Source organism: Hippocampus zosterae, chromosome 14, assembly GCF_025434085.1.
Source record: "Hippocampus zosterae strain Florida chromosome 14, ASM2543408v3, whole genome shotgun sequence".
Classification (NCBI taxonomy): domain Eukaryota; kingdom Metazoa; phylum Chordata; class Actinopteri; order Syngnathiformes; family Syngnathidae; genus Hippocampus; species Hippocampus zosterae.
Window position 1 is genome coordinate 1,136,340 of NC_067464.1, and position 26,542 is coordinate 1,162,881.

Sequence of the window (26,542 nt, forward strand, 5' to 3'; positions counted from 1 at the left end):
AAGAAGGAGGCGTTCAGGAGCCACCGTTCGCCTCGCACCTCCTTTCTCGTGGCAAGGATGCAGATACCGAGCAGCAGATCCGCGCCGGCTTTGGGGGCACAGCCGCCCTCTTCCAAATCGTTCACCATCGACGCGCTGCTCGCCAAGCCGGACGGGCGCAACTCGGAGCGGGCGTTCGCTTACCCGGCCGCGCTGCCCCTGGGCGGCGCGGCCGGGGTGACCTACGCGACCTGCCCGTACAACCTGCTGCCGGCCGGCTACTCCGCCGTCTACTGCTGTCCGCCGTTCACCTACCAGGCGTCGTGTCGCGGAGCCTTTTACGCGCAAGGTATTTGTCGGGGGGGGACCGGGGGGGGGCGGTGTTCCCTCTTACCGCGGCTGACTTTTCGCGGGACTGCCTTGCAGCGGCGTCGATGCCCAAGGTGCACGCCTTGAAAGTCAAGGGTGGCAAGTCCAAGCGCATGCGCACCAGCTTCACCAGCGAGCAGCTCTCCCGCCTGGAGAAGGAGTTCGCCCGGCAGCAGTACATGGTCGGCTCCGAGAGGTTCCTGCTCGCCTCCGCCCTGCAGCTCACCGAGGCACAGGTCAGCATCTTTACAACACACACACACAAAAAAAAGTGGGATCAGAGACTCTGTGTTTACGCATAATGTAGCGCCGGGGGGGGGCTGGGGGGGGCACTTAATTGCAGTTTCATGCGTCATGATTTTTGCTGTTCAGCAATCAATGCATTTTTTTTTTTGCAACTGTAGTAAAAAGAAAAAGTGATTTCACAAGACAAAAAGTAGCTTTATGAATCGATGGGGTGTCAATGAGGGTCAGCTGATATAAAGTGGAAGTTAGGTCGCCATTCGGAGGGGGGAAAGTCCAATCGAGTCACTTTCAGTGAGTGTTGGCTTGATCCATTTCCGCTTATAATCAATTGAAGGCGTCAAAATTCCCACTGGAATATTGAGAACTAGTTTTCTAGCTTCCAAGGGAAAACTGTAAGTGTCTTTTGCACACGTTAAAAAATGAAATGCTTCAATTGTGTTTTTGATATTACGTGTCGTTGACATAAAGCGTACAAATTCATAAAGGCGCTTTCGGTGTGCTAAACAGCAATTTTAAAGATTCAAAATGATTGTTATTGTGCGTCTTAAGAGGAAGCCCTTCAACAGTGTCTTTGGTACCACGTGTCTGATATCAAGTGAAAAAAAAATTCACTTCACTGCATTCTGCAAGTATTAAAACGACGACTGAATGTAATGTCCGCTAAAGACAAGAATTTTTCACTACACTTAAAAAAAAAAGTAATGATTTTGATATTACGGGTCTTTGAAATTCAGTGAAAAAAATACATGTACACGACTAGTTGGAAAGCATCCCAAATTTCCATTGAAAAAATATATCGAACTTTTTGGCACACATTTGAGAAGATGAAGATGAGGTCTCATGCGCATCCGTCGGCCTTGTGGTGTCTTCCAGGTGAAAGTGTGGTTCCAGAACCGCCGCATCAAGTGGCGCAAGCAGAGTCTGGAGCAGCAGCAGGCCAAGTTGGCCAAGCTGGGCCTCGCCGCCGCCGGCGCCACCGCCGCCACCCCCCCGCCCAAAAGCCCCGGATCTCAGGGCCACGCCGACGAAGACCAAGAGGAGGACGAATTCTCCGACTCGGATGTGGATGTGGACGTGTCCGACGACGGCCCGGAACCCTGCTGAGAAGCCCCGGGAAAAAAAAAGACAAACAAAAAAATACCCCCCCTCAGAAAGACTCGACACTCTTGTACATTCCCACCATGAATAGATGATGGCCTATTAATATTTAATAGAAGTATAGTTATATATTTAATTTTTTCTACATGCATTGCTCTTTGACTATTGTTTTTTTTTGTGGTTTTGTATATTTGAAGGAAATTCAGAAATATATTTTATGGAAAGAATTGCACTGCTCTGTCTGGCTTTTTGATTTGGTAACACCGCATTACAGCTACAACGATGTTTTTAGAGCCGATTGTACATGATAAATTGTTTACAGTAATCCTCTGGTAATTTTTTTTTTTTGGGGGGGGGAGGTTTTGCTTGACCGAGAAAAGCTTGCGCAATACGGATTTTACCCAATTGTTGACCCATATAAGGAAATATATGCAGTACATGATGCTAACATACAACCGTAAAGGAACCGTAAACAAAGCTAGCATGGTACGTGACAATAGATGAAACGGTACAACTGGGATCCTTTCCAGTAAGCTTCAAATACGCCGCCACTCGAGGGAAGTGAAAAATTTTTTAAAAAGGCAGTCCGGGGTCACAAACGCACTTTATGCCGTTGTCTTTGAATAGGACAAATGGAAATGAAAACACTCACAAGGAGAATGTAGAAGCTAACACAAAATTAATCGCATAGTAAATGGCCAAGAAGGCGTTCGTGGTCATTTGGGTGACCAAACAAATGAAAAAAGTCATCTCTAAGGAGCTCCTTGAATTGTCTCCAAGCAGTCAAATGCTCTCCGGCATGCGGCGCAGGTGTAGCTAATAAAGTGAAGTGGGCCGGATGTAAAACGGCCAACTGGTTTGGGGCCTCCTGCGGGCGACCAGAGACACATCAGCCGCATGTGCCGGGATAAGACGTTGCGAGGAACAGAGTGCATCGGAGCGGCTAATTGGCGACGCCGGAGCGCAGACGACGGAGCACAAAGGCGACACGCTGGCAAGGTTTCCATGTCAGTAATCTTCACCTAAGAGCTCTTAAGAGGTGAAAAAGAAGAAACACTCACCTCGGGGATCAAGAGGGATTGCTTGGGGCTCTCAGCTTAGGCAAACAAGACTACAGACACTTTGACCACATCACACCACAATGGGGGCACACAGGGAACCGTACTAGATACACCACATTTTTCTTTATCATACTTAACTTATTATACCGGATGATGTCATTTGACACGACTTGCTTTGAAAGAATGTTGTCAGCGCCGTAGGACTAATCAATCAAACGCTCATGAACAAACTCGCGTTTCATATTTCACTGTGAAGAAAATAAAAAAAGTTGGCTGAACTCAAAATTTCACGGCAACAGACTGAAAACATTTTAAGTTGGCCAATTCAACAAAATATTTTTAGGTTTGAAGGAAAGCAGAGATGAGTAACAGAATCAGAGTTGAATGAAAAAGCAGTGAAGCAGATCTCTGTGGAGAGTCTGATCTGATTGACGTGTTAACCCCCGCCCCTCCCCTGCAAAGCAGCGCGATGAGATGACGCCCGCTATCTCTGCGTCCAATGTAATCCCATTGAGGGAGAACGAGGGGCGGCCCGAGGCCTGGGAAAAACTGAAGGGGATGAAGAGGATTTGGGGAAGCGGGTCGGGCGGGGGGGGGGGGGGGGGGGGGGGTCGTGCTCTCAATTAGCAAAGGCCTTCTTAACGGCTGTGGAGCAACGCCGGGGGCCGCCGCTGCGTGGGCTCTCCTTCAAATTGAGACCTGCTCGCCTTTGCTTGCTTGACTTGTGTCACGAGTCTTCAAAATGGAGTATTTAAAATCAGTTGGGTTGATTGAGTTATGGTCATGATCAATAGAAAAAGAACAAAGAAGATGAGCTCACGTGACCTGAAAACGGTCAAATTCTTCCTCCGAGACGAATGACGACAGTCGCTGCGACACTATCCGCGATGCAAAAAAAAAGCCCTCAAGACAAATGAGATTATCCTTTGGTGTGCTCACTGATCTGAGCTAACACGGTGACATCTTTTAAGAACGTCTCCGTCGTTCAAGATTGTCAGTGCCAAGCAAGGACTAAAAGCCACGGAAAAAGCTAAGACACGTATTAGAGGTGCAGCGATTAATCGCAACTAATTGATGATCAAAATTAATCTAATTATTTTTGACAATCGATCAATCATTTTGGATACCATTTTAAAAAAAATAAAAACAATAAACAGTAAACAATAGTATATACGCAGTTAGTCAGTTGACGGAGCTCCTGAGATGAACTGTTTTCGGTAGTGCATGTGTACCTAATAAAGTGGCCATTGACAATGTGCTTAAATACAGCAAAATGGAAAGTGTACTTAAATGATTCTAAAAAAAATGCACTGCATATAAGTTACATGAAATAAAAATTTTAAAAACTTTCTAAATGATGAAATACAAATGTAGTATGTAATCCATTGACTGTCACAGAAAGTTTAATTGTCACTTTTTTCACGCATCACTGGAGGGAGCCCTCATACCACTTTGAGACTCTCCAATAGTAGAAGAAGAACAAGATTGAATTGAATCGCCTTTATGTAGGGGATTAGATGTCGGGTCCAACAAGATGGAGGTCACACATCGAGGTGTACGCCGCGTGTGGAGGCGAGAAGGTGTGAAAGTTCTCATGCGTCGTCAAAATGGCGCTTAGCATATTTTATGTGGCGTACTCCATCTAATAGTCATTAGCTTTCATTACCGCGTTTGAAGTGGAGCAGACTCTTTTGTGAGCCGGGACAATGGCCAACCACGCACGGACACGGCCTCCTATGGAGGACAGGGTGGAGTCACGGGGGGCACTTCCTGTCCGCATTCAGATTGGCAGCCAATCAGCACGCAGAGAGGAGGGAGGGGAGACCAATAAAGGGGCAACAAAGAGCAATTATACAGTCGACTGAATGACTTTGACAGGCAGACAAATCAAGTGTATGCAGGTTATAGAAAGACAAAATGAGATTTCACCAAACAAAAAAAATCGTTTTAGATACAAGATAGGAAGTAATGTTCAAATATTGTACTTGAAATGCAATGTATTATTTGACAAAGCCCCAAAATGCTTATGAAATTATTTTAGTAATTATTTATATACATTGAAGTAGTCTGAAATGAGAAATGTCAAAGTCCCCCCCACCCCCCAAAAAACCCCCACAGTTAGACTAGTTCTTTTGAAACCAGATGTATTTTCATCTAAGGAATTCAAAATGTCGACTCTCCAGCAAACCACAGAACACACCTTTTTTTAAAACTTTAATAATTATCGTTATTTTAAAATGAGTCAATGAATGTTCTCAGTTATCGAGGCAAATTTACATTTTAATCAAGCAAAATGAAGCAAATTAACACATTACATCGAGAACGATATTTTCACTCGTGTATACAGTTGATTTGCAAATATTAGAAGGGCTTTTCCCTTCTCATATCCAATCTCCAAAATGCGATTCCCCAAATGTACTGTTCTGTGGGGGCAACAAGTGATCGAAGTTCTGAATTGAATGTATTACCACTGGATGTTTGTTTAGGTCGAGTGGGTGTCGCGTTTTATGTGGGGTGGTCGCAGGTTGTCGGGCAGGTGCCACAAACGCAGCGACGTGCTACTTTCGCCATCTGCTTCAAGTAGCAACGGGGGCGAATTTGCGCCAGTGTTTAAGCGGCGCGCATTAGCATGAGTGCCCACATTAGTGCTGAGCACACAACCGCGCGACGGCAAATTCGAGCGAGTTGAACGAAGGAAGCAGTCAACATTTTCATCACGTGATCATGCGTCACGTCATCGCACGTTCCACCGCGTATACATGACAAAGGTCTCTCGGTGACGTATTGCGGTCGTCGTACGCATTGCGCGTCAGCTCTTTCAATTCATTTTGTTGGGCGAATAGTCGCCGAACTGAAATGGACCTCGTGGAGCCGGTTTGCTAACTCTGGCGACGAGGATGAATATGAAAAACGGAATATCTAATCAATCTATAATAGGTAACTGTTAGTCACGTTTTAGTGACTTCAATGATGATACGTTACAAATGCAACAAATGCTCGGGCGTTTTACCCCATATTGACCAACAGATGGCAGCATAAACACAGAAAACTGATAGGACAACTGATTGTTTTCTTCTCATGAGCATGACCGAATTGTTCCAGGACAGTGCTTCTTAAAGATTATATACCAGAAACTACCTGAAAAAAAAATATATAATACGTTACCCTTCCTGTACTACCACCATTGGCCAACATTAAGATCAGAATCAGAATCATCTTTATTGGCCAAGTATGTAGAACACACAAGGAATTTGTCTCCGGTATAACACGCTGCACTAGTATCATCGTAAACAACAAAATCATTGAACTATTTTAGAGTATACCAGTAGTTTTGTAATACCATTTTGTGGTGCAAGAAGAGTGACTATGTCAGTGACTGTTTAAGGAGTTAATGGCTAGAGGGAAGAAGCTGTTTAAGTGTCTACTGGATTTGGTACGCATAGATCTGTAGCGTCTGCCTGAGGGGAGTGGCTGAAAAAGGTGGTGGGCAGGGTGCGGGGGATCCAGGAGGATTTTCCGTGCCCTTGTCTTGATTCTTGCAGTGTGCAAGTCCTCAAGAGTGGGTAGGGCGATGCCAACGATTTTTTCTGCCGTCCTAACTGTCCGTTAGTAGGGCTGTGGTTTGAAGTTTCCATCCAAAACGAGAAAGAGGTTTTCATTCTCAAAATGTTTTCTCATTATTCATGTAACCTGATCTTAAATGCAGGAAAATCAACAGCGTCCTTAAATATTCATGAGGCATAATGTACATAAGTTAAAAAAACTTAAAACATTTTTTTAAAACAACCAGCGTCAAAAGATTAAATGCTTAGATTAAATTAAATATTTGATCCAAATAAATTGCACCGGATGAAAAAAAACGTGACGTTGTGCAATTTGAATATTTAATTCCGTAATGTCTTCACGCACCACTAGAGGGAGTGCCCGTTGCACACTTTGAGCATTACTGTTCGAGAACAACATTTAAGGGCCATATGTCCTTCATTTAGAGTCACAAATGCAGACTGTTAGTACAAATGCTGTAGCATTACAAAAATAAAATTGAACAAACCGTTTCTGACCTTGACCTCTTTGAAACAGGTCCAAAAAAATTACTTTTTGCAATTCCATTTTAACACCACTGGAGGGCAGCCGTTCTCAGTCCAAGTCATGTGCCGCCTAACACCCAACCCCAAAAGAATTCAACATTTTTTAATGGCCTGATCACTTGATTTAAGTTCGACGTCAATTATGTCGATTGATTGAAATCAAGAACATTTTCTCATGTATTTGTTGAGATGAATCATGCCTATGTTATTTAAATTGTGCAGGTCTTCAATATGAATCTATTTAACATCTCTCCACATTTATTTACATTTAACACCGAGATTACAGTCAACAGTTAAAAGTTGACCTAAGCGAGCGGATGTTTACTTAAAAAGAAAAGCGTCAACAATTAAAAAAAGAATCAAAGATTTAATGAAAAACTTCTCAGCAACACTCATGACTTGATACTCAGCATATTGTTTCTTTTTTTTTAATGTCAAGCACATTCATGAAGGCCTTTGTTCATTTCTTTACCGCTATTTATTCATAATTACACGCATTTTTATATTACGCAATATATTTCCACTGAGAAACGAAACTCACAGCTCGATAGGGCTGTCAAAATATTTGGAGCAGATCACCGTCTGACCGTGTGTCAATCATAAGTATATATTTTTTTTTACATCGGATGTAGCATGAGAGGGGTGTGCCTGATGAAGTGGCCAGCCAGAAGAGGAAGTGAACCGTAGTGCGCATTAACCTGCAGCGGGGATGCACATGAGCGCGCGTGCATGCCCGCAGGCGGCTGTTCGGGATCAAAAAAGGCTTTCAGGTCGTAAAAAAAAAAGTGAATTAAATGACAAAACGCTTCGTTCCTCCAAAGTCGTGACCCCCAAAGGATGCTTATCTCGACTCCTGGTGACGTCACTGGTGGAAATTCAATCAGGTCGAGCGCTGCGTTTAGGAGCCTTTAAAGCTCTAAACGCCCCATCAACAACTTGTTTGGCGCTAATCATTTTCAATTGCAACTCGCTGCACATTCCCAAGTCAAGCATTAACCAACACTGGTGGATTTTTTTTACTTCCACCCCCTTCCTTCCTCCTTCAGTTTCCACGACCGAAAACCTTCTCGTGATAGAGGACGAATTGTTTTTCCCCCCCCTCATAGCTTCCATATACCGTAAACGTTTTGATTAAATATCCGAAAATAGAGAGTCAAATAAAACACGCCAAATGTGGCGAGGAGGACGTCGCTTTTAGTTTTTGCTTCACTCGGAATTTCTTTCAGCAGTTTGGAGAACGGAGGCCTATTTGTTGTTGACGAGTAACAATAATATGTCAAAATGATTGAGTGCAGGATTGATGGTGACATTGGCTCTTCACACATTGCCAGAGGGGAAAAATAAAGACTCATTTAAAAATTCATTCATTTAAAAATAAACTCAAGTAAATGTAATTTAAAAAATGATTTTTAATTGTTTTTATTTGACAGTAAAAAGACGCAACTATAACAAGTAAGGCGAGTCCATAAATGATAAATGGGACAAAATCGTTGTCTGAATTTTTATTGGATTGATGTAAAAAAAAAAAAAGCAGCTATAGTGGAATATTAACGTGAGTAAATTTTTATCTCGGGAACCAAATACGTCGATTATAAAAAATACCCCCACCAATCCAAATGATAGCATATATATTGTTTTATGTTGTTCAGGTGAATGAAAAAATCAAACGTGTGAGGATCAAACTGCAAGGCTAAGAGAGAGGGAAGACATGAAATCCATCTGTGCGCATCTGAGGAGGGTAGGGGGTGTAAGAAAGAAAATGTCACATTTAAACTCGTTTGGAACCATTTGTGCACGTCAAAATGTACAAAAACGGCAATTTGACTTTGTACAAAAAGAGCTTCTCGACACTCACCTTGATTGGCAGGTCCCGCGATCCAATCACTGTTCGCGCGGGTAGGGGGTGGTGGTAAGCCGCAAACCCCCTCTCGCCCCAATGCACGCTCTCACTTGTGCAGTCTTGCGTATAGACGAACGCTTTGGCATCAAGGAGGACTTGGGGCACTGTTGACTTTTCAAGCAACATCTCCGGGCTGCGCACGAAAAGAAAAGTTCAACATGCATCTCTGAGGCAGGATAAAGCAGGGAATTTAAAAAAAACGACAACAACAGCAAGCGCGATTTATTTGGTGTCTGGAGATGTTGGCGCCGGCAGGGAAGCGCTGCTTCACCATCGAGTCTCTGGTGGCCAAGGAGAACCCGCTGGCCGACGAGCCCCTCCGCCCCACCGCGCTCAGTTACGCCGGCCCGGCGGCCGCCGACGCCCTCATGGGCGGCTACCCGGCGGCCGCCGCCGCCGCCGTGGCCCGCTCGCTCTACCCGAACCAGGCCGAGCTGGTGTTCCACGAGTCGGTGAGCCACCCGCCGCTGGCCGTGGGCCCCCATGCCCACGCCCACCACCCACACCACCACCACCACCACCACCAAAACCAACATCAGAACCAGCACCTGCAGCACCACGCGCACTTCTTCGGCTCCGCGCAACACCGAGACCCGCTCAACTTTTACCCCTGGGTGCTCCGGAACCGCTTCTTTGGACACCGGTTTCAAGGTAAATCCGCTCTTTTGGGGAGGGTGGGCAACCGTCGTTTAAACCAGCAAACCGGCGCACAAGAAGATGGAATAAATGGCGCTTTTAAGATACTAGGATAAAATATTTTTATTAATCGTCAATAAATGCAGAACGGCGTAATCTAACGGCCGTGTCATGGCTACACCTAATAAACAACTCCGGCTTTAGGGATGGAAAGTAATATCATATATTTTTAAATCCATCATTTGATATCGAGATCGACAAACCGCCGTCGTGCAATTTCACTGATAAATGATTAAATAGACTCAAAGCAAATGATAAAAATGTTATAAAATTGTCCCCATTTAGTCCTCACTTACAACGTCAATCAAAAGCGATTGTCATTTACTCATTTTTAAGGCACGTCTGCGTCCCCGAGTGCAATTCAATTCAACGCCGGGCTGCTTTTGTTACAAGATCACGAGCGTCACCGAGAATTGCGTCCCATGATTGTGAAATAAGGAAACAAAAACGTACTTTTTATTTAGTTTTTAATGGTAACCGAATGTGAACATTTAAAAATATGAGCTGTTCAATTTTTTTAAATGACCAAATAATGCATATACATGCTCACAAATTCCGAATTCAAGTAAAACGGCCAGTGTGAGTAGACACAAACTGTAGTAATTAACATTTTTAAAGCATACAACATAAAACCATGCTATAATAGCCGAATTGTAATCAGCTCGCGCTAAACACCAATTTATAAGTATTCCAGGAAGAAATCAATATTAATAAATTGCACCCTCGATAAAACCACAAAATCCAATTTTTACTATTAATTATACACCGATTTAAAAAAACCATTGACTTAGGTTTTGCTTCAGCGTCTACATTCAGATGGCTTTTATGTTCAATAAAGCTTTATTTAGTCCACGTTAAAAAAAAAAACAAGAAACGTAAAAAGACATTTTAGTCGACAGACAGCTGTTAAAAAAAAGTAAAGAGTAGCCAGACATTTGGTCAAGACAAGTCCGTTTTAAGCATTAAATTTAAAACTTCACGACAAAATGTCCCCAAACTTTTTTTGTTTTGATCTGCGGATAGAAGGTAAAGCGACGGAAAAAAAAAAAAACAGGTGCGGACAACTCACCTGTTCAGCGACTCGGAGCCGTAATGGCGGTCCGTAAGCAAGGCTGGAATGAGCCGTAATGGCAGTTCGGGTGTGTGTGTCGTCCCGGCCCGGTAGGTCACGACGCGTCCCAGGACGGCCTACTCCTCCACGGCCCTTTCGCCCGGAAGCCCAAGCGGATCCGAACCGCCTTCTCGCCGTCGCAGTTGCTGCGCCTGGAGCGGGCCTTTGAGAAGAACCATTACGTGGTAGGCGCCGAACGGAAGCAACTGGCCGGCAGCCTCAGCCTGTCCGAGACCCAGGTGACAAACATGGCGGCTCTTCGCGCTCTTTTGGGGGATAAATATTGGACTTTGGACAATTCTTTTTTGTCCTTGTGAAATGTCGCGAGACTTGGGAATCTCGCTATACGTTGTTTATTATTATTATTTTGTTAAAGAAGCATTTTAGGACAGTGAGCAACAACAATTTAAGGAAATGTTGATTTATAATGGCTTTGAGGATAATTGAGACTCTTTATTTGGACACACGGATACTTTGTTCATTCTATGTGGGCAAATTAAATTGTCACAGCTGAAATAGTCATAGTATACACTTGTATTAATAATAAAAGTGCTAGTGCCAACAAATACAGGAGCAAACGAATAATTGTGAATATATTTAACTCTAAATTTAGAGATTGGGGATTTTAAAATGAAGATGGCCAACTATTTATACAAACAGTGCGTTTGCTGTTGTGGTTATCGTGCAAAGTACAGCCACCGGCTTCACGTGACACGTTCCCGAAACCCGCAAAGCAAGTATTTCCGTGCAGTCTTGCAATATTTGTCAAAGTATTTTTAAAAAATTGTATTGATTTATTTGGATAAAATGGACTACTTATTGTGTCATTGTGGTTTCCTGCGCTTATCTAATCAAATGGTTGTTTTCTATTAACTGTTTGAAATTGTATTACATTATGAATTACAAAAAAAAAACAACAACAAAAAGAGAATGGACTATTTTCTTATTAAAGTTACATCCGCATTTTCATGAATCAATGAGCAACTTGGCTCATTATCTTTTTTTTTTAATGTTTGCCTATCCCTGCTCTGAGAAATAGCAAAAATATTTTTTTTATTCGTTTTTAATACAGGACTTGTAATTTGAACACGTCGGGTACATTGTATTAATTCCATTAATCTGTTCAACATCTGGGAATGAGTCAAAATATGCGACGAACCGTCCAAACGGCGTGAAAGCGCCACCAGCAAATATGGAAACACGGAAACACAAGCACAGTTCAGCAAGACATTTATTATTACTCGTCATAATGAAAGCGTTTACACTCTCGCTCTTGCTGCTTTGACAAGTCCAGAATGGCGTGTGGCATATTTAACGCTGTTATTGGATGAAGGTGCGTGTGTTATTGATGCTATGTGGGTGTCAATTAGTCCTAATGGGCAATAAAAAGCCACCTCGTGAGCCAGCACTATTCTATGCACGAATGGAGATTTGAAGCTTAAAAGCAGCCACTTGCCTCGATGTCGTATTGCCGGAAACGCGAATACCGATCGATGACAATCAAGTGTAAAAAAGAAGTCTCACTTTTTTTTTCACTTTGAGAAAATATCGTTTTAGCAGATGGAATTAGTCATGTTTAATTATGCAAATGACATGCAAAGTGAGGAGGAAGAAAAAATCTGGGAAGGATTCAATGAGGTTTTGAAGTGAAACATTAAAAAAGTGCGATATGTGGCTCCTGGACGATGTTGGGTGGAGCAGACTCTGACACATGGTAACTCCGCATTGTTTGTGTCCATCCATATAACCGTACACGGCAGTTGCTAAACTTTGCTCGTTACCTCGCTGAAGCGTGTGGCTGGCGTGTGCGCAGGTGAAGGTGTGGTTCCAGAACCGGCGGACCAAGTACAAGCGGCAGAAGCTGGAGGAAGACGGACCGGACGCCCAGCAGCAGAAGAAGAAGGGCAACCACCACATCAACAGGTGGCGCGTGGCCACCAAGCAGACCAGCTCCGAGGACATCGACGTCACCTCGGAGGACTAAAAGACGGAAACAAAAAATTTTAAAACAATGCTGCCTCACGAGGACCAACAACACTATTTATTATGTGATGTGATGAAGTATACGTAGACGTACCGGGGAGCAAACAAGACTGTGCGTGGACTGGGACGACCTGGACGCCCCCCCAGTCCCCCCCACATGCATTGTGTTCTCATGCTGTTCGTTCATTAAAGCTGCTTCCCTCAAAGCGGCGCCTTAATTTCTCTGTTCAAAGACGCCGTCGCCCACGTGCGTTTAACTCATTCACTCCCAAAGACGTTTTTAAACGTCTTTTCAGACTCGCTCCACGATTGGCTGCTATAAATGAGTTGAAAGGGGTGCATCGTTTAAAGCCCGTTTCAAATGCGGCGCCGCCAATTCAAGCCGCCGCTCAGGTGAATGAAAGTCGGCAAAAAATTTAAAAAAAACAAATGTCAAGTCTGGCTTTTTTTTTTTTTCAATTGCCGAAAAGCTGTCGGTGAAAATGCGTTGAACTCATTCACTCCCAAAGACGTTTTTAAACGTCTTTTCAGACTTGCTCCACAATTGGCTGCTACTGAATGAGTTTAATTGGACTCTACATGGTCGCTCCGCAATGTTTTGTGTCCATGTTCCCATGCTGCTTTTTTTTTTTTTAACTATTTCTCTCATGTTTCGATTCAAATTCCGTTTTCCCTTGACATGAATTGTAATGTCTCACTAAGCTCCCTCCTAATCGACGCCCGCCCTGCGGGCCACTTTCGTCGTGGCATTTTGCGATAGTCGCGCCTGTCAAGGCGCAAACAAGCTCTAAGCGCTTCTCGAGCCTTCTCGAAAACAAACGGACACGAGGAGACCAAAAAACAGTACAAAGGTGCCAGGAAGTCAGTCGCCTTTTGTGGTTTTGTTGTCAGGAAGCGCCGATTAAGACAAAAGGTGTGAGGAATGTCGCCGGGCAGTTGCGCAGGTGTCAGGTGCGCTCCCCGAGTCGCCGTGCACACAAATACAACAGACGGAGAGGGAAAGTAGCCGAGCATTGTGCGAGAGGAGAGGCCTCCGTAATCACCTGTCAAAAGAAACGGAAGGAACCTGTTGCTAATGACCGCCAGGCTTTAGCGATGAGCCGTGATGTCTGACCTTGATGTTTTGCTTTGTAAACCAAGAGCAGTGAGGAGGGGGAGGGGGCCACAAACGGGGCCTTCGAAATACCTCGGCTCTTAAAATACCTCAAAATGTGTGTCGCCGAGGACTTTTTTTTTCAACTTGCAAGCACGCGCGCGCACTGACGTTTCGTCCGCTCGCTAAATAAACAACATGGCAGGTGCTTTCTTTCACTCAGGCGCCTTCTCAAAGACGGATTGCATCGAGACGATGGGCGTCTCCTTGACGAGAACATCACCATTTAAAATGGCTCTCGTCCCGCGCATTTCCATCTTGACAGGGTGGAGCTCATCTGAGATTAAATCTACAAAGGGGATTCCCTTCTCAGGCTGTCGGGTGAATCTCCTCTTGGAGATCTCTTGGATTTGAAAATCCATCGGGAGTGAAGCTCTGCTCGTTGGGCGCCAAGGAAACAATTCAGCAGAGACTGAAACAACACGTCTCTCGTCACCTTGTGTCAGCAAAGAGGACATGTGGGCGTGGGAGTGTCTTCTGTGGAAAAACAAGAGCGCACGTGCATGCATCAGCGCATGACAGACACCTTGACGAGAATTGTGGAGAAAGCCGAGCGACGGTCTTGCTGCTCCATCATTAGCTGGAACGCGCTAAAGAGCAGATGTTATTTCCTTCCTTCGCTTAACGCGCCGCCGACCCCGCGCGGCGAACGTCACGTCGCGTCAGTGACACGACGAGAGGTGCAATTAACGGCAAATCGCGGCTTTGTTAATTGGGATGGTACACAGCCGCCATTTGGGACTGTCGTGCTTAAGTCATTCAGTAGCAGCCAATTCTGGACCAAATCTGAAAAGACGTTTTTAAACGTCTTTGGGAGTGAATGAGTTTAAAAAAAAAAAAGGTGATAATTCCGAGTAAAAAATACACAATTATTGAATTGATTCTCTGACTACATATTAAGTACAATCTAAAAGGATCGGAAATGGATCGAGCAATATTCGGACTCTCACAGCTAGCCGAATAATCAATTTGGACAACGCAGACCAATGCTGCTGCATATGCATCGTCTTGTTTTAAGGTTGCCACGGCGGCTGTACAAACACTGCGGAGCATGTCAGGTCGCATACGGGAAAATGAAGTGCAAGCACAGCGAAAGCCGCGCTTGAACACTTGCGTCAGGCCAAGCGCTATGCTCTACTTTGGACTTGCACGCGCTCCAACTTTTGAGGTGTGCAAGTTACGAGCCGTCGTTTGGCGGGTCATTGACTTTGCGGGAAGCCCAAATTTCAATGACGTGCTCCGGTGAAGTGGAGGGGGTTGGGGGGAAGACGCTTTCTTTGTCTTTCAGCTGTTTATTCAACAGGATAGTCAAACAAACAATGGGAAAAAAAATGAATACATTAAGGAGGCTAACATGGAACCAACCGTGTCAACGTCCACAATGGCGAGCCAAAAGCAAATCCTGACAATGAACGTGTTAGCTGCAAGCTAAGCTATGTACTTGTCACATCCTTCAAATGCTATCCTCATTTTAGCCCAGTCGACAAAATGAGAACATGATGCTAACACAAAGCAGGTTCAACGATGCTCTTTAAGTGGCGTTAGAAAGATTTTATGTGTGTGTGTGTGTGTGTGTGTGTGTGTGCGCTTCCAAAGTGGCAAATTAAGCCAAATAAATGCAGGATTTGAATCAAAATTCTAATCGTATACAACTACAGCAAGTCATGTGCAAAAAAAAAAAAGAAAAGAGCCAATTTGGCAAATTAAAAGTCTGAGTGGCGCTTTTGCTAATAGTTGAAGCAGATGGCAGAACCCAAGGTGTGAAGTGGGACAATTGTGTAGGCGGGCGATAGGGGGAGCATTCAGGTGTCTTTCTGTTTTTTTTTTTTTTTTTTTGTGGGGTGGGGGCGGTTTCTTATCTGTGAGAAAGTGCAAAACTGGCTCCTCCATCGGAACGGAAGGCATCTATTCGGCACATATGTCCGGAGTTTGGCGCCATATGGCCGCGGGAGCTATTTCCAGCCGTAATTAAAACCTTCGGCAACGAGAGAGACGCAGTTTGTGTCATTCGGCGATGGTAAAAGATGGTCGCGGAACCGGGCCACAAAACAAGCAAAAGCCCTTCACGGACAGATGAGGTTTATGCTAGCCACAAAAGCGCAACGCCAACGTGAACTGCAAGAGGAGATGTGGTTTAGTGGTTTACTTTTGCATCTTGGGATCAGGTCATTTGACCGTTTTGATGTGATGTCGGACAAGGTACTTGCTAGCTGGAGGGAAACGGCTCCTGCGTATTTGATAAAACACCAAAGTGTGGTGAAATCAGGATTTTTGCGTCTTCCAAATGAGCAAGAAAAACGCCAAGTGAAGGCGATTCCGTCTTGCAGCGAAAACAAAACAAAAATGGCCGCCTCAAAGCCAAAAGGCCAGACTTCCTGTATAGTTTCGAGTGTGGATTCTTGAAACTTTTTAGAAACCTTGACAGGTCCACAAATAAGCGTCGTCCTCATCCGAGCTAAAATAGGCTTCAGGAAAAAAAGAAATCGCCAACTCCAATTTTTCCTCATCTCCGAGGATAATACCTCATTCGCCGTGTGGGGACGGCAAACGCAGCAGGAGCTCCCGTGAAGGCGCTCACTCCGTCGTCGCTCCTCCGCCTCTTCGCCTAACGAGGAAGAACTGCTGCCTAATGAGGGAGCTCATTAACACGTTACGCTGCCTTGTCTTAATTAGCCTGCGCGCGCACACACACACACACACACACACACACACACATCTGAGCCCGGAGAGGGGGCGGCATCACAGAGGGTCAATGGCGAAGAATCGTGAGTGGATGTTGTTGTGCTAAGATGCTAACACGCTAGTTCCGGCACGACTTGATTTCCTGCCATCCACCTGCGGCTTGTATTTTATTCTGAAATGAACGAACATATCACATTCGGTACGTTTAGTAGCTGATGCTAGGTTAGCTTGCTAGCTTGACTTGCCCATTTAGTGCCTTTAGCATCGTTTTCCAATTCATGACATACAGAAAAAATAAAATAAAATACAACTACCTCGCAAGAAAATGCTCGCAGTGGGGGGTGCCGGAGCCCATCCCAGCCGTCTTCGGGACGTCGGCGGGGGGGACACCCTGAACCGGTTGACAGCCAATCGCCAGGGCACACGGAGACAAACAAACATTCGTGCTCTCAAGGACACACGGGGAGAATCTGAAGCGTCCAATTAACCTGCTATGCGTGTTTTTTGGTTATGCGGGAGGAAACCGGAGTACCCGGAGAAAAACCACGCAAGCACGGGGAGAACATGCACGCTCTGCGCAGGAAGGCCGGAGCCGGGAGCGAACCCGCGCACCTCCGCGCTGTGCTAATCAGTCGCCCCATACGTGCCGCAGTTTATCGATAGCATTGATACGTTTTCAACTTAGCTTATTTGCAAATTGCGTTTGCGTCGCTGGCACGGCTTTTGGCTCCAACTGCAAACCTGGTCGAGGTCCTTCGTTTCAAACATTCGTCGCATTCATTCGTCTGTTCTGCTCAAATTGGAAGTTGACGAGCAGTAAATGTTGACGTTGGAGATATTAAGATCACTTTTGGTTAGAGTTTGATTCGCAGAGGCGGACGATGTCTCGTTTTCGTTAACACCATTGAGTGTTATTTGCATTTTGACGGACTCACTTGGCAGACTTCGCTCTCCGCGGTGTGATCCATCACTGGGGGGGGGGGCTGGTATGACCATCTTGTTCTCGCTCTATTGAACACCAGTGAGGGCGAGCTGACATTGAAGAGAGTAGCGGCAAGCCCCCCACCCCCCTTATTCACTCTGCAGTCAGGAATCCCAAACACACCTGGGGAAAGGACCTTGACAAAGATGGCCGCATTCCTGACAAGCTGGAGCACCACCATCAACATCCACAACACAAACGATCATTTATTTTCATTATGGGTGCTATTCCCCCCCCCCCCCCCCCGCCCCCTTACCCCTGCCCCCTCTTCTATATGCTAATTGTCATGCGTCACGTTTTGACACGGCGTCAAACAGTCGCGCTCGGGATTCACTTCCGAAAAGGCCCGCAAGTCACAATTCCAACAAACGGGGAAATTAATCACGCGACGCTAGCTGGCGCCTTTGCCTCCGGGTCGAGCTCTTTATCGGCTAATTGATTGACAGGCCGGCGTTTGAATAGGTTATTACAAATAATTCTAGCCCCTAAGTAAGCAAACAAACAAAATCCAAAGGCCACTTTAGCCGCCGCTCCATCCAATTAGCTTTTTTTAATTACCCATTATGCCGAGGCGCACCGCCAAACGACGACAATGCGCAAAGACAAATCGGCAAAATCGGGCCCCGACATCGACGCCACTTTAGGGGTAATTACTCGATTTGTTTGCGGCAGCAGAGTTCTAACGAGGCAGCCAATTACCGCACAGAAACCCCGGCGCAAACCCTGTTGATTTAATTAGATCCAGCGGGTGCTAGGGTGCAGGGGGTTGGGGGGGCGGGGAAGCAGGCAAACAATTTAATTACCAGCGTGGGGCCCCGGGGCATTGGAGGGGTCCGCGTACTCTTGAGGGCCAATGCTGCAGAAAGAAATCAAACGCAAAGGACGAAGCGTGCGTGCGTGTGCAAAGGGGTCGACGAGGGCCGGCGAACTTGCCGGATATTTTGACGTCTTACCGGATGCCCCCCCCCCCCCTTACAACCGCTCCTTCTGCCAAATCGCCACGTCGGAGATTTAAAAGCTGATCCTCGGGAAGACGGCAAATGATTACGTTGACTTCCGCCTCCCCCGGAACCTCATCGGTGCCTTGTGACGCAGGTTTGAGAGGTCCGGGAAAAGGATGCTCGGTGTGAAAGGGGCTCAATCAATGCAAAGCCACGCCTCCTTGTTTCTCAAAGGAAAGCGAGCGGCCCGTTGTTCAAAACTGATTGAAAGCCAAATGGTCTTCCCTCCCGTGCGTCATTTTGAATGAGGTCTCTCACTTGAAGGTTTTCTGCTTCAAAGGGAAATTTAAATCTTTTTTCCGACATCAAATTTTTTGGCTCTCCGCATGAAATGAGTCATGCACCCTCCGCCCCAGAAATTCAATTTGAGGTTTCGCTCGCAAATTCTTTCGACTTGTCATTTCCTGGTTGCGGCGCGTCGAAAAAAGTTTCACTCTGTGTTGAGGTCTCGTTGGCCGCTAATCGGCGTCTCCGAGCGCACTCGGTATTGAAACCAAAATACTCCGGCTCAGGGGCCGGCGGAAGCTTTCGCCGCACGGCGGGAGATATGGATCTTCATCAGCGACCAGCCGAGCGTGACCTTTTCCAGGTTTGAGACAACCTGACGTCGCCCCCCCCCCTCCACCCCCTCGGCGCCGCGACGCTTCCTGGGGCTAACGCTGTCCTCCGCGTGGGGGCACGTGACAAGAACTCGGAGCCGCAATAAGTGCCGCCGCAAGACGCCGCCACTGTTACGAAAGGTGTTAAATAAAAAAAAGACAAAGATGAAGCAAAGTTTGCGCGCGGTATTCTTCGGCAGACTTGATTCGTTTTGCCGTGATTAGGAAAGTGGTGGACGATGAACTGATTCAGTAGCAGCCAATTCTGGGCCAAGTCTGAAAAGACGGTTAAAAACGTCTTTGGGAGTGAATGAGTGAATGCGATACCTCGAATTGTTGTGACGGTAGCGCGAAAGGGGCGAATGACTCAAGTAAAATTTCATGGCGTCCTGTAATAGTTTTTACTTTTCGTTAAAAATGGCACCAAAGCGGTAGTGGAGGGATGCCGCACGTGTGTCGGGGTGCTGTTCCCAATGCCGCCACCGGGGTGTGAAGTTTAGCACCCCGACGCACTCGAACCTGGAAGGTAAAAAAAAAAAAAAAAAACTTTCGCACTGCCGGGCTTGGCCTTTGTTTTTGTCCCCCCCCCCCCCCCCCCCCCCCACAAGCTGGCAGGTGTGGAGCTCAAAGCCAGCCAATAAGTCGCCCTTTGGCGAGCGCCTTCAAGGTTTCACGGCAGCGACAGCAACAATGGCGGGGGCGCCACGCAAGGAGGCGTAACCGCAAGCCGGGACCCGGGAGGTCTCCAATTAAAGTTTTGGTGAGGAACCTCAGCCCGGCTGGCACTGGCGTCCTCTCAAAGAAGGACGATTTTAGGGGGGGGGGGGGAAGTGAGGTTTGTTTTGTTCACCTAACGAGCCCCAACCAAAGCGCTCTTGATTTCAATTCGAGTCCTGGCGAGCTCCCGCTTGGCGCGCGTGTTGTCCTGAGGTGTTAGTGGTGCGTTTAGATCATGTTGGTGTCCCGCGGGCGGGATTGAATGAGTCGCTTCCGGCGGCTGCGGTTTCCCAGCACGCCTCACGTTTGCATGGGCTCAATGGTTTTGCTTCGAAAAAACACGCTCGCAGCTCTTCGTTGTTTCGGGAGCTGCTCACCAAAAGGTTGAGTCACAACCTTCATTTCAAACCCTAACTTCAAGTTCGAGCCCATTTGAAGCCCAAAGCGAAAAAGCCGACGCTCATTTGCAACTAATCCAGACTTGACACTGCTTCGAACTCGTGTTTGAACCCCCCCCCCAATGTGAAATGTTAGCTTCAAGAGAAAAATCCAGGCTTGAAACCCGAACTCAAATGATTAACATCAACTGAAAAATCATGGCTTCAACCCTCTAATTTGAAACCCCGCCCCCTAAAACCCTAAATCCTTGAGACCCTACTCAAAAACCCTAAGCAATGTTTGAAAAGCTAGCCCGGGCTTCAAACCCAAACAGGACATTTCAACCCTACGTTGAAAGCCGAACAGCCATCTTGAAAAGTCCTTTTTCAAAAGCTAACTCAACCTTTATTAGAACCCTGACAACAAACAACAACCATAACAACCCCCCCCACCCAAACCCTATTTTGAAACTCTAATCCTGGCTTTAAACGCAAACGATGACATCAGTGTAAACAATAAACAGGAAAAGTTGTTCTCCTCAGTGAATTTATTTATTTTATGGGTGGCGTGCAATTTTTTTATTTTTATTTTTTTTTTGGGGTTATTGTTTTTGTTTGGATTTGTTCTCATGGAACAGCCAAAGTAGCTCGGCACGCGGTGCCGGCGAGCGTGTGCGAGCTTGGCCCGCTGGCCACTCTGGCAAGGTGACAAATGAGTTTCCTAAAAAGGTGATGAGCGCCATTCGACGGCGCAGTCACGGCAAAAAATATGAGCGCCCGCCATCCAATTTGCACTAATTAGCTTGACATCAGGTTGTGAGAGCGCCGTGGTCCCTTTCCGCGCTCGTCATTAGGAACAAGTCCGGGCGAAACCCGGCCCGGCAGGGTGCACACCGTGTGTGTGTGCGTGTGTGTGTGTGTGTGTGTGTGTGTGTGTGTGTGTGTGTGTGTGTGTGTGTGTGTGTGTGTGTGTGCCCACACCTCATCATGTCGCTATTCCTGTCAGAGGACAGCACACCCCCACCATTCGGTCGCATCATTCCCTCACAGCCCTGAAACGACCACCACACAAGCAGAAAAATGAGCAAACGGGAGATTCGGGCTGCAAGCGACCATTATGCGAACAATCCATTTTTGTGATTTCTTTTTCTTTTTGGATGACTCGGGTCAATATGTAAAAACAAATTAATTTGCATGCGTTTAATGCAAAAATAGTACATTGTTCCAAATTGACAGGACGGGAAACGCAGAATCATAAAATGAAACAAGTCTGGAAACAGGAAAACACCTCGATCACCATTTTCCAAAATAAAAGCTTTGCAAATGTGTTTTGAAAAAAATGTAACGGTAGCTATGGTGAAAATTTTTTCCCCCTTTTTTGGAATAAATCTTTTTGGTCTCTGGGGCATGTTCTCCCCGGGCCTGCGTGGGTTTTCTCCGGGTACTCCGGTTTCCTCCCACGTTCCAAAAACATGCGTGGCAGGCTGATTGAACTTTCTGAAATTGTCCCTAGGTGTGATTGTGAGTGTGAATGGTTGTTCGTTTCTGTGTGCCCTGCGATTGGCTGGCAACCGATTCAGGGTGTCCCCCGCCTACTGCCCGAAGACGGCTGGGATAGGCTCCAGCACCCCCCGCGACCCTAGTGAGGATCAAGCGGCTCGGAAAATGGATGGGTGGATGGGTCTCTGGGGCACCCTGAACTGGTTTCCAGCCAATCACAAGGCACACAGAGACGAACAATCACTCATAGGGGGTTCCATTCTGGTGGTCCATGAACATTTTGCATGTTTTTCGCATGTGGGAGGAAATTCATATTCATGCGTCGACAGGATACCGATCGCAAGCGAGCAGCCTGTATATGAAAATTTATTTTCACGTTAAAGGTATGATCACTAGCCACTATGTTTTGAAAAAGACGAGCCAACTTTCTTATTCAAATCGTAGTTTGGACTCAGACTTGCTTTTTAGTCCAAGAAAATGTGGGTACCGTAGCTCATTGGAATACACAGAAAAAGGACAAAGTCTAAACTTGTTGATACCATTTCTGAGCAGGTCCAAAAGAAGGTTGTTTTTAGATTTATGAATAAGAACTAAAAAAGTCTGTTTTCCAAAAATATTTTTGGGCTTAATTGGCCAAAGGCAAGATGGAGAGTTTATTTCGTTGGGGTGTATCGTTGGGCGACGAGGTATGAAATTAACTGTGCAAGACATCTTCAATAAACGTCATCATTTGAGGGTTTTTTTTTTTTTTTTGCACTCCGGCTGCCAGTCAGTCAAAATATGCCATCATTGTCATATTAGCGGCAGGCAGATGTTTCCACACACCAGGTGGCGCCTGCTCATTAGTGCTTCTGACAAACTGTTTCCTGCCACCCTCTGTCAGGAACCCAAATCAGCTCTCACCATTTGCAATTAAATTCCATAATGACGGTGCCAGCGACGTCCCTCGAATCATGCTTATTATTATTATTAATAACGCAGCATAAGGAATCATTTCGAAGCGCTGAGCCGCTGCCACCCGTCCTTAACTTGAGTTTAATTGCAGCAACTGCTAATTTGGATGCAAATCTGTTCTGTAACTATGTCAACATATGGATGTGTTTGAAAAAAAAAATGCTAGGTCATCCCTTTGAGTTTTAAAGGGCCGTGATTAGCAGGACAAATCCAATTAATACTTCTAATAGCATATTCATCTTGTTTACCAGATAAAATTGTCCATGTGGTTGGAATAATTCCATGCTTAGTCAATTATAAACATCAATGTCTTGGGTCTGTTCTTGAATTCTCAGTTTATTAAAGATCTGAAGCCCCCCACCCCCCACCCACTCCAAACTTGGTGGCAAGAGGGGGGCTACTTTGAATTCATTGCCCTCAAACACAGATCTCACGGAGGGCCAGTCCTCCGAGGCACGTTTCTCCTTTGGGAGACCAAATAAAAGTCTAATTCAAATTCTCAAAACCCACACCCCGGTTGGGGAACCTGCTCAGTGATTATTATTTGGGATTCTTTGGAATATAAGTCATTTCACAAGCTATTTCAAAATATAAAACTACCCACTACGACAAAAACGCCATTTGGTCTAAAATAATTCCTTCGCTAAACTATAAACACTACACTTATGACTTTATGTATTGCATAGCGATTGCTATCAAAATATTCACTGTCAAATATTACCTGCTCCGAATGGGACGTGTCACAAAAAGAAGGTAAAGTATTTTCCTCTTCTGTCAAGATATTCCCGTGTTTTAAAATCCATATTCGTTTGTTGAATCTGAAGAAAGGCGCGCTACCGAAATGCATTCTGGTTAAGTGATTCCTCGACCTGGATTTTCATTGGACTCGGTTGTTCAGTGGTTCTTCCTCCATATCCAAGCTAACGTGAATATTTGGCTCGTTCCAACGACGCCTACCGGTAGTTGAACATCCTGCCAAACTATTGTCATGTTCTATGACTACTACTGTTTTGGTGACGAACAAAATCGTCGTTTGGCAACAATTTTAGTTTTGTCACCGAAAAATAAAAACTTCTCACCAATGTGCATTGTGGGTAATGTAGTTCTTTACACACTGCTGTTGCCAATCGGTTTTACCGGGAGGTTTCCGACTACATTTAAAAGAAACGTGGCGATTTTCATTGACAACTAGAATATTACATCATATTACTTCGTATTAAAAAACTGTTCGGTGATACTATTCACTTAATATTTTCAGTTTAGGCTGCCTTCACAATGGCGAGGTGCATTATGGGTAGTGAAGTCCTTGCATTTGGCTATTCACCAAACTAACAGTTATTAGGGACAAATAAGTTAGTTTATTGTGATAACATGCGGAGTTCTTTTTTTAAAGAGCAGCCAGGAACACTTCTTTATCCCCGTAGTGATTTTTGTCATATTCTACAAACGTTTTTATAAATTAAAATTTAAATGTGATACTATGGTATTTCCTGTCGAGACAATGTTCTGACCCGTGTGGCTGTAATTCCGCTTGAAAACTGAGTATACGGTAAGAAAACATGAGAAAAGACACAGCACAGAGAAAGATACAGTGAGGAAGATACACTAAATAGTCTTTATTAAATATACAAAATTGTGTGAAACAGAATTGCATCATCACGGCTTGTAAACGTTCCTTTCCGACACGCGGGCCTGAAGAGGCCTGCACCGGTCACGACAAAATACATTCGGCTGAATAAAAAGCTTTCAAAAAAAATGGAAGACGTGGTTTAACAGTGCATCTGGAAAGCTTTGAAAGCACGTCACATCTTTGTCTGCATTTTGTTATGTAGTTGGATCATTCCTTTTTTGGGCTTATTGTTAGTCGTGCTCAAATCTGGAATTGGGAAAGACGTGAAAATGGCTGTGCCTCGACACTCCCCTTTCAACCTGATGTAGCTTCAAGAAGTATTGTGGACACCAAATCTTGCACTATACTAGGGGTTGAACAAATAACCATTTTTTTTTATGTCGTCGACTTTAATGTGATGCGAGACAATTTGAATTTGATGAATCAATAATGTCATTGCTATTTTATCAGCACAGTGCAACGGTCCCCAACCTTTATTGTGCCACTTAGCGGTGTCACGTCGAGAGATACAGTGTTTCGACAAACAGGCATAGAAGCAAAAACCGTGAAAAAAAAAAAGGTATTTGTTCACCATGCTCGAAAGGCAAGTCGTAAATCCTCTTTGAACTGACCGACTGGAAGACTCGAGAAAAACTAAATTTGTGATTAATCAACACCAAGCTTTCAACGTAGATGCAGACTCATCCGCTGGTTGATCAATGGGTTCAACCACTACAACATATACAGGGAAAAACACACCATTGACGTTGTCTATTGACCAATCAATCTGGCACAATAAAACACATTTCTCCGAGTTTAGCAAAATTTGCAAAAAAATTACACGCTGTGTTAAGAATTTTTAAAGAAATTAAAAATCAGCAATCAGGCAGTAAAGCTGCAACTTAATTCAAGATTCGGTATTTGTCGATGAGGGTAGCTGCTCAGATAATAGATGGATTTTTTTTTTCGATTAATCAATTACAAAGAATTTTTGCACCTCGAACGGTAACATAACAAAATGTGAAAAAAAGTGACGTGCTTCAAAAACCTTCCAGATGCACTGCAAGTATTTTGTTGACAAGTGCAGAATCGTGTCTACTAAACGTCTACTTGTGGCGGCGTCAAAGCGCAAGTGCGATGCGGCCTACGTCGTCTACTACCGCTGGCAGGAGTCGTATTGTGAGGATGGGAGTGTTGTTACGTTACATCATTGTTGTGCCGTAAGCGAAACCAGTGGCTCTCAAACTGGGTCTCCCCCGGACCCCCTGGGGCTCCACGAGCCACAGCAATGATGGACTGATGGAGAAACACAGGCGGATTGGATAAAATAACAAAAGTCAGAGCCGTACGGATATTCTTAATCATCTGCGAGCAACGGATGACATTACTGCGGCTTACTGAGCAATTGTGACCGTCTCCTTGTTGCGTATCCGATTGTCTGGATTATATCAACAGGCGGGAGACACATGATATTATCTCACAACTTTCAAACTTTTTTTTTCCCCTTCCTTTTTGGTTTCTTCATTTTTGTGGAATTTAGTTATGTTTTATTGGCATTAGGATTATTTGAGGGGTCATGGAAAAACATTCTCTCCCTTAGAATGTTTGAGAACCCGATCTTAACGACACCGCATTTTATTAGCCAAAGTGCCCATAAAAAAAAATTAACCCCCCGGCCCCCAAAAACAGTTCAAACAGAAAAAACAGGCGTATTTGGCAAATGGATACACACTGTATGCTTAAATGTCTTCTAGACGTTGAGAAGCAGCTGTGGGCGTGGCCACAGCTAGCGATGCTATCATGAGCCAGTTAGCATTGCGTCTCACATGCCCACAAAAAAAAAAAAAAACAACAACAACAATGAAGGATACACAATGAGGAGTAAGGTTAAAACACTCGCTGGCTAAGAGCACTTTTCGAACGTGGAGAGCTAGCATAGACTAGCGAAGCATAGCATCACCTCACCAAATGATTACAACGGCAAGCTCTTGTGTCTTGTTTTCGTCAGTGCGCAACCAGTGAGAACTTGTGGAAAAACGAAACAATCTTTATGATTCCAAACATACATACAGACTTTTCCGTTACACGTTTTCTATTTAATACAAAGCAGCTTTTCACCGGTGAAATTGAGATGTATAAATTAGGCTAACAATGCTATATTTGGAGTCATTTCCTTCTTCAAACAACCGACTGATCGTACTAATGACCTTCCATCGGCCTAAAGGGCACTTCGAACTGAGCCCCGTGAATTCTGCCTAACAAGTAGTCTAGCAAATGAAGAGCAATTACAATCCACCTACGTTCGTGAGTGCGTATGCTAACAAGCTAGCAAGGAATGTTGGAGCCCCACTGAAAAAGAAAAAAAAAAATAATAATTAGGACTTTTTTTCCAATTGAAGTCACAAGTATTGGGCCTTTTCCGAATTAAGTGAGAACC

The 26,542-nt window shown here is 45.0% G+C and overlaps 2 protein-coding genes and 1 long non-coding RNA gene across 3 annotated transcripts; 2 read left to right on the top strand and 1 right to left on the bottom strand.

Annotated features, from left to right (window-relative positions):
• On the top strand, positions 1 to 2,143 carry noto (notochord homeobox). Its single transcript, XM_052086485.1, has 3 exons — positions 1 to 328; positions 406 to 584; positions 1,468 to 2,143. Exons 1-3 carry the CDS (start codon positions 58 to 60, stop codon positions 1,696 to 1,698), a joined length of 681 nt encoding a protein of 226 aa, XP_051942445.1. The 5' UTR covers positions 1 to 57; the 3' UTR covers positions 1,699 to 2,143.
• A 138-nt stretch (positions 2,144 to 2,281) lies between these two features.
• On the bottom strand, positions 2,282 to 25,100 carry LOC127614997 (uncharacterized). The gene is made up of 6 exons (XR_007966777.1): positions 23,218 to 25,100; positions 21,024 to 21,094; positions 12,330 to 12,528; positions 10,507 to 10,711; positions 8,697 to 8,874; positions 2,282 to 2,723 (listed from the first exon to the last, which is right to left on the bottom strand). It is a non-coding gene; the product is annotated as an uncharacterized LOC127614997 (long non-coding RNA).
• On the top strand, positions 8,871 to 12,716 carry emx1 (empty spiracles homeobox 1). The gene is made up of 3 exons (XM_052086484.1): positions 8,871 to 9,392; positions 10,603 to 10,787; positions 12,362 to 12,716. The coding sequence occupies exons 1-3, from the start codon at positions 8,981 to 8,983 to the stop codon at positions 12,530 to 12,532; spliced, it is 768 nt and encodes a 255-aa protein (XP_051942444.1). The 5' UTR covers positions 8,871 to 8,980; the 3' UTR covers positions 12,533 to 12,716.
• Positions 25,101 to 26,542: the final 1,442 nt, after the last annotated feature.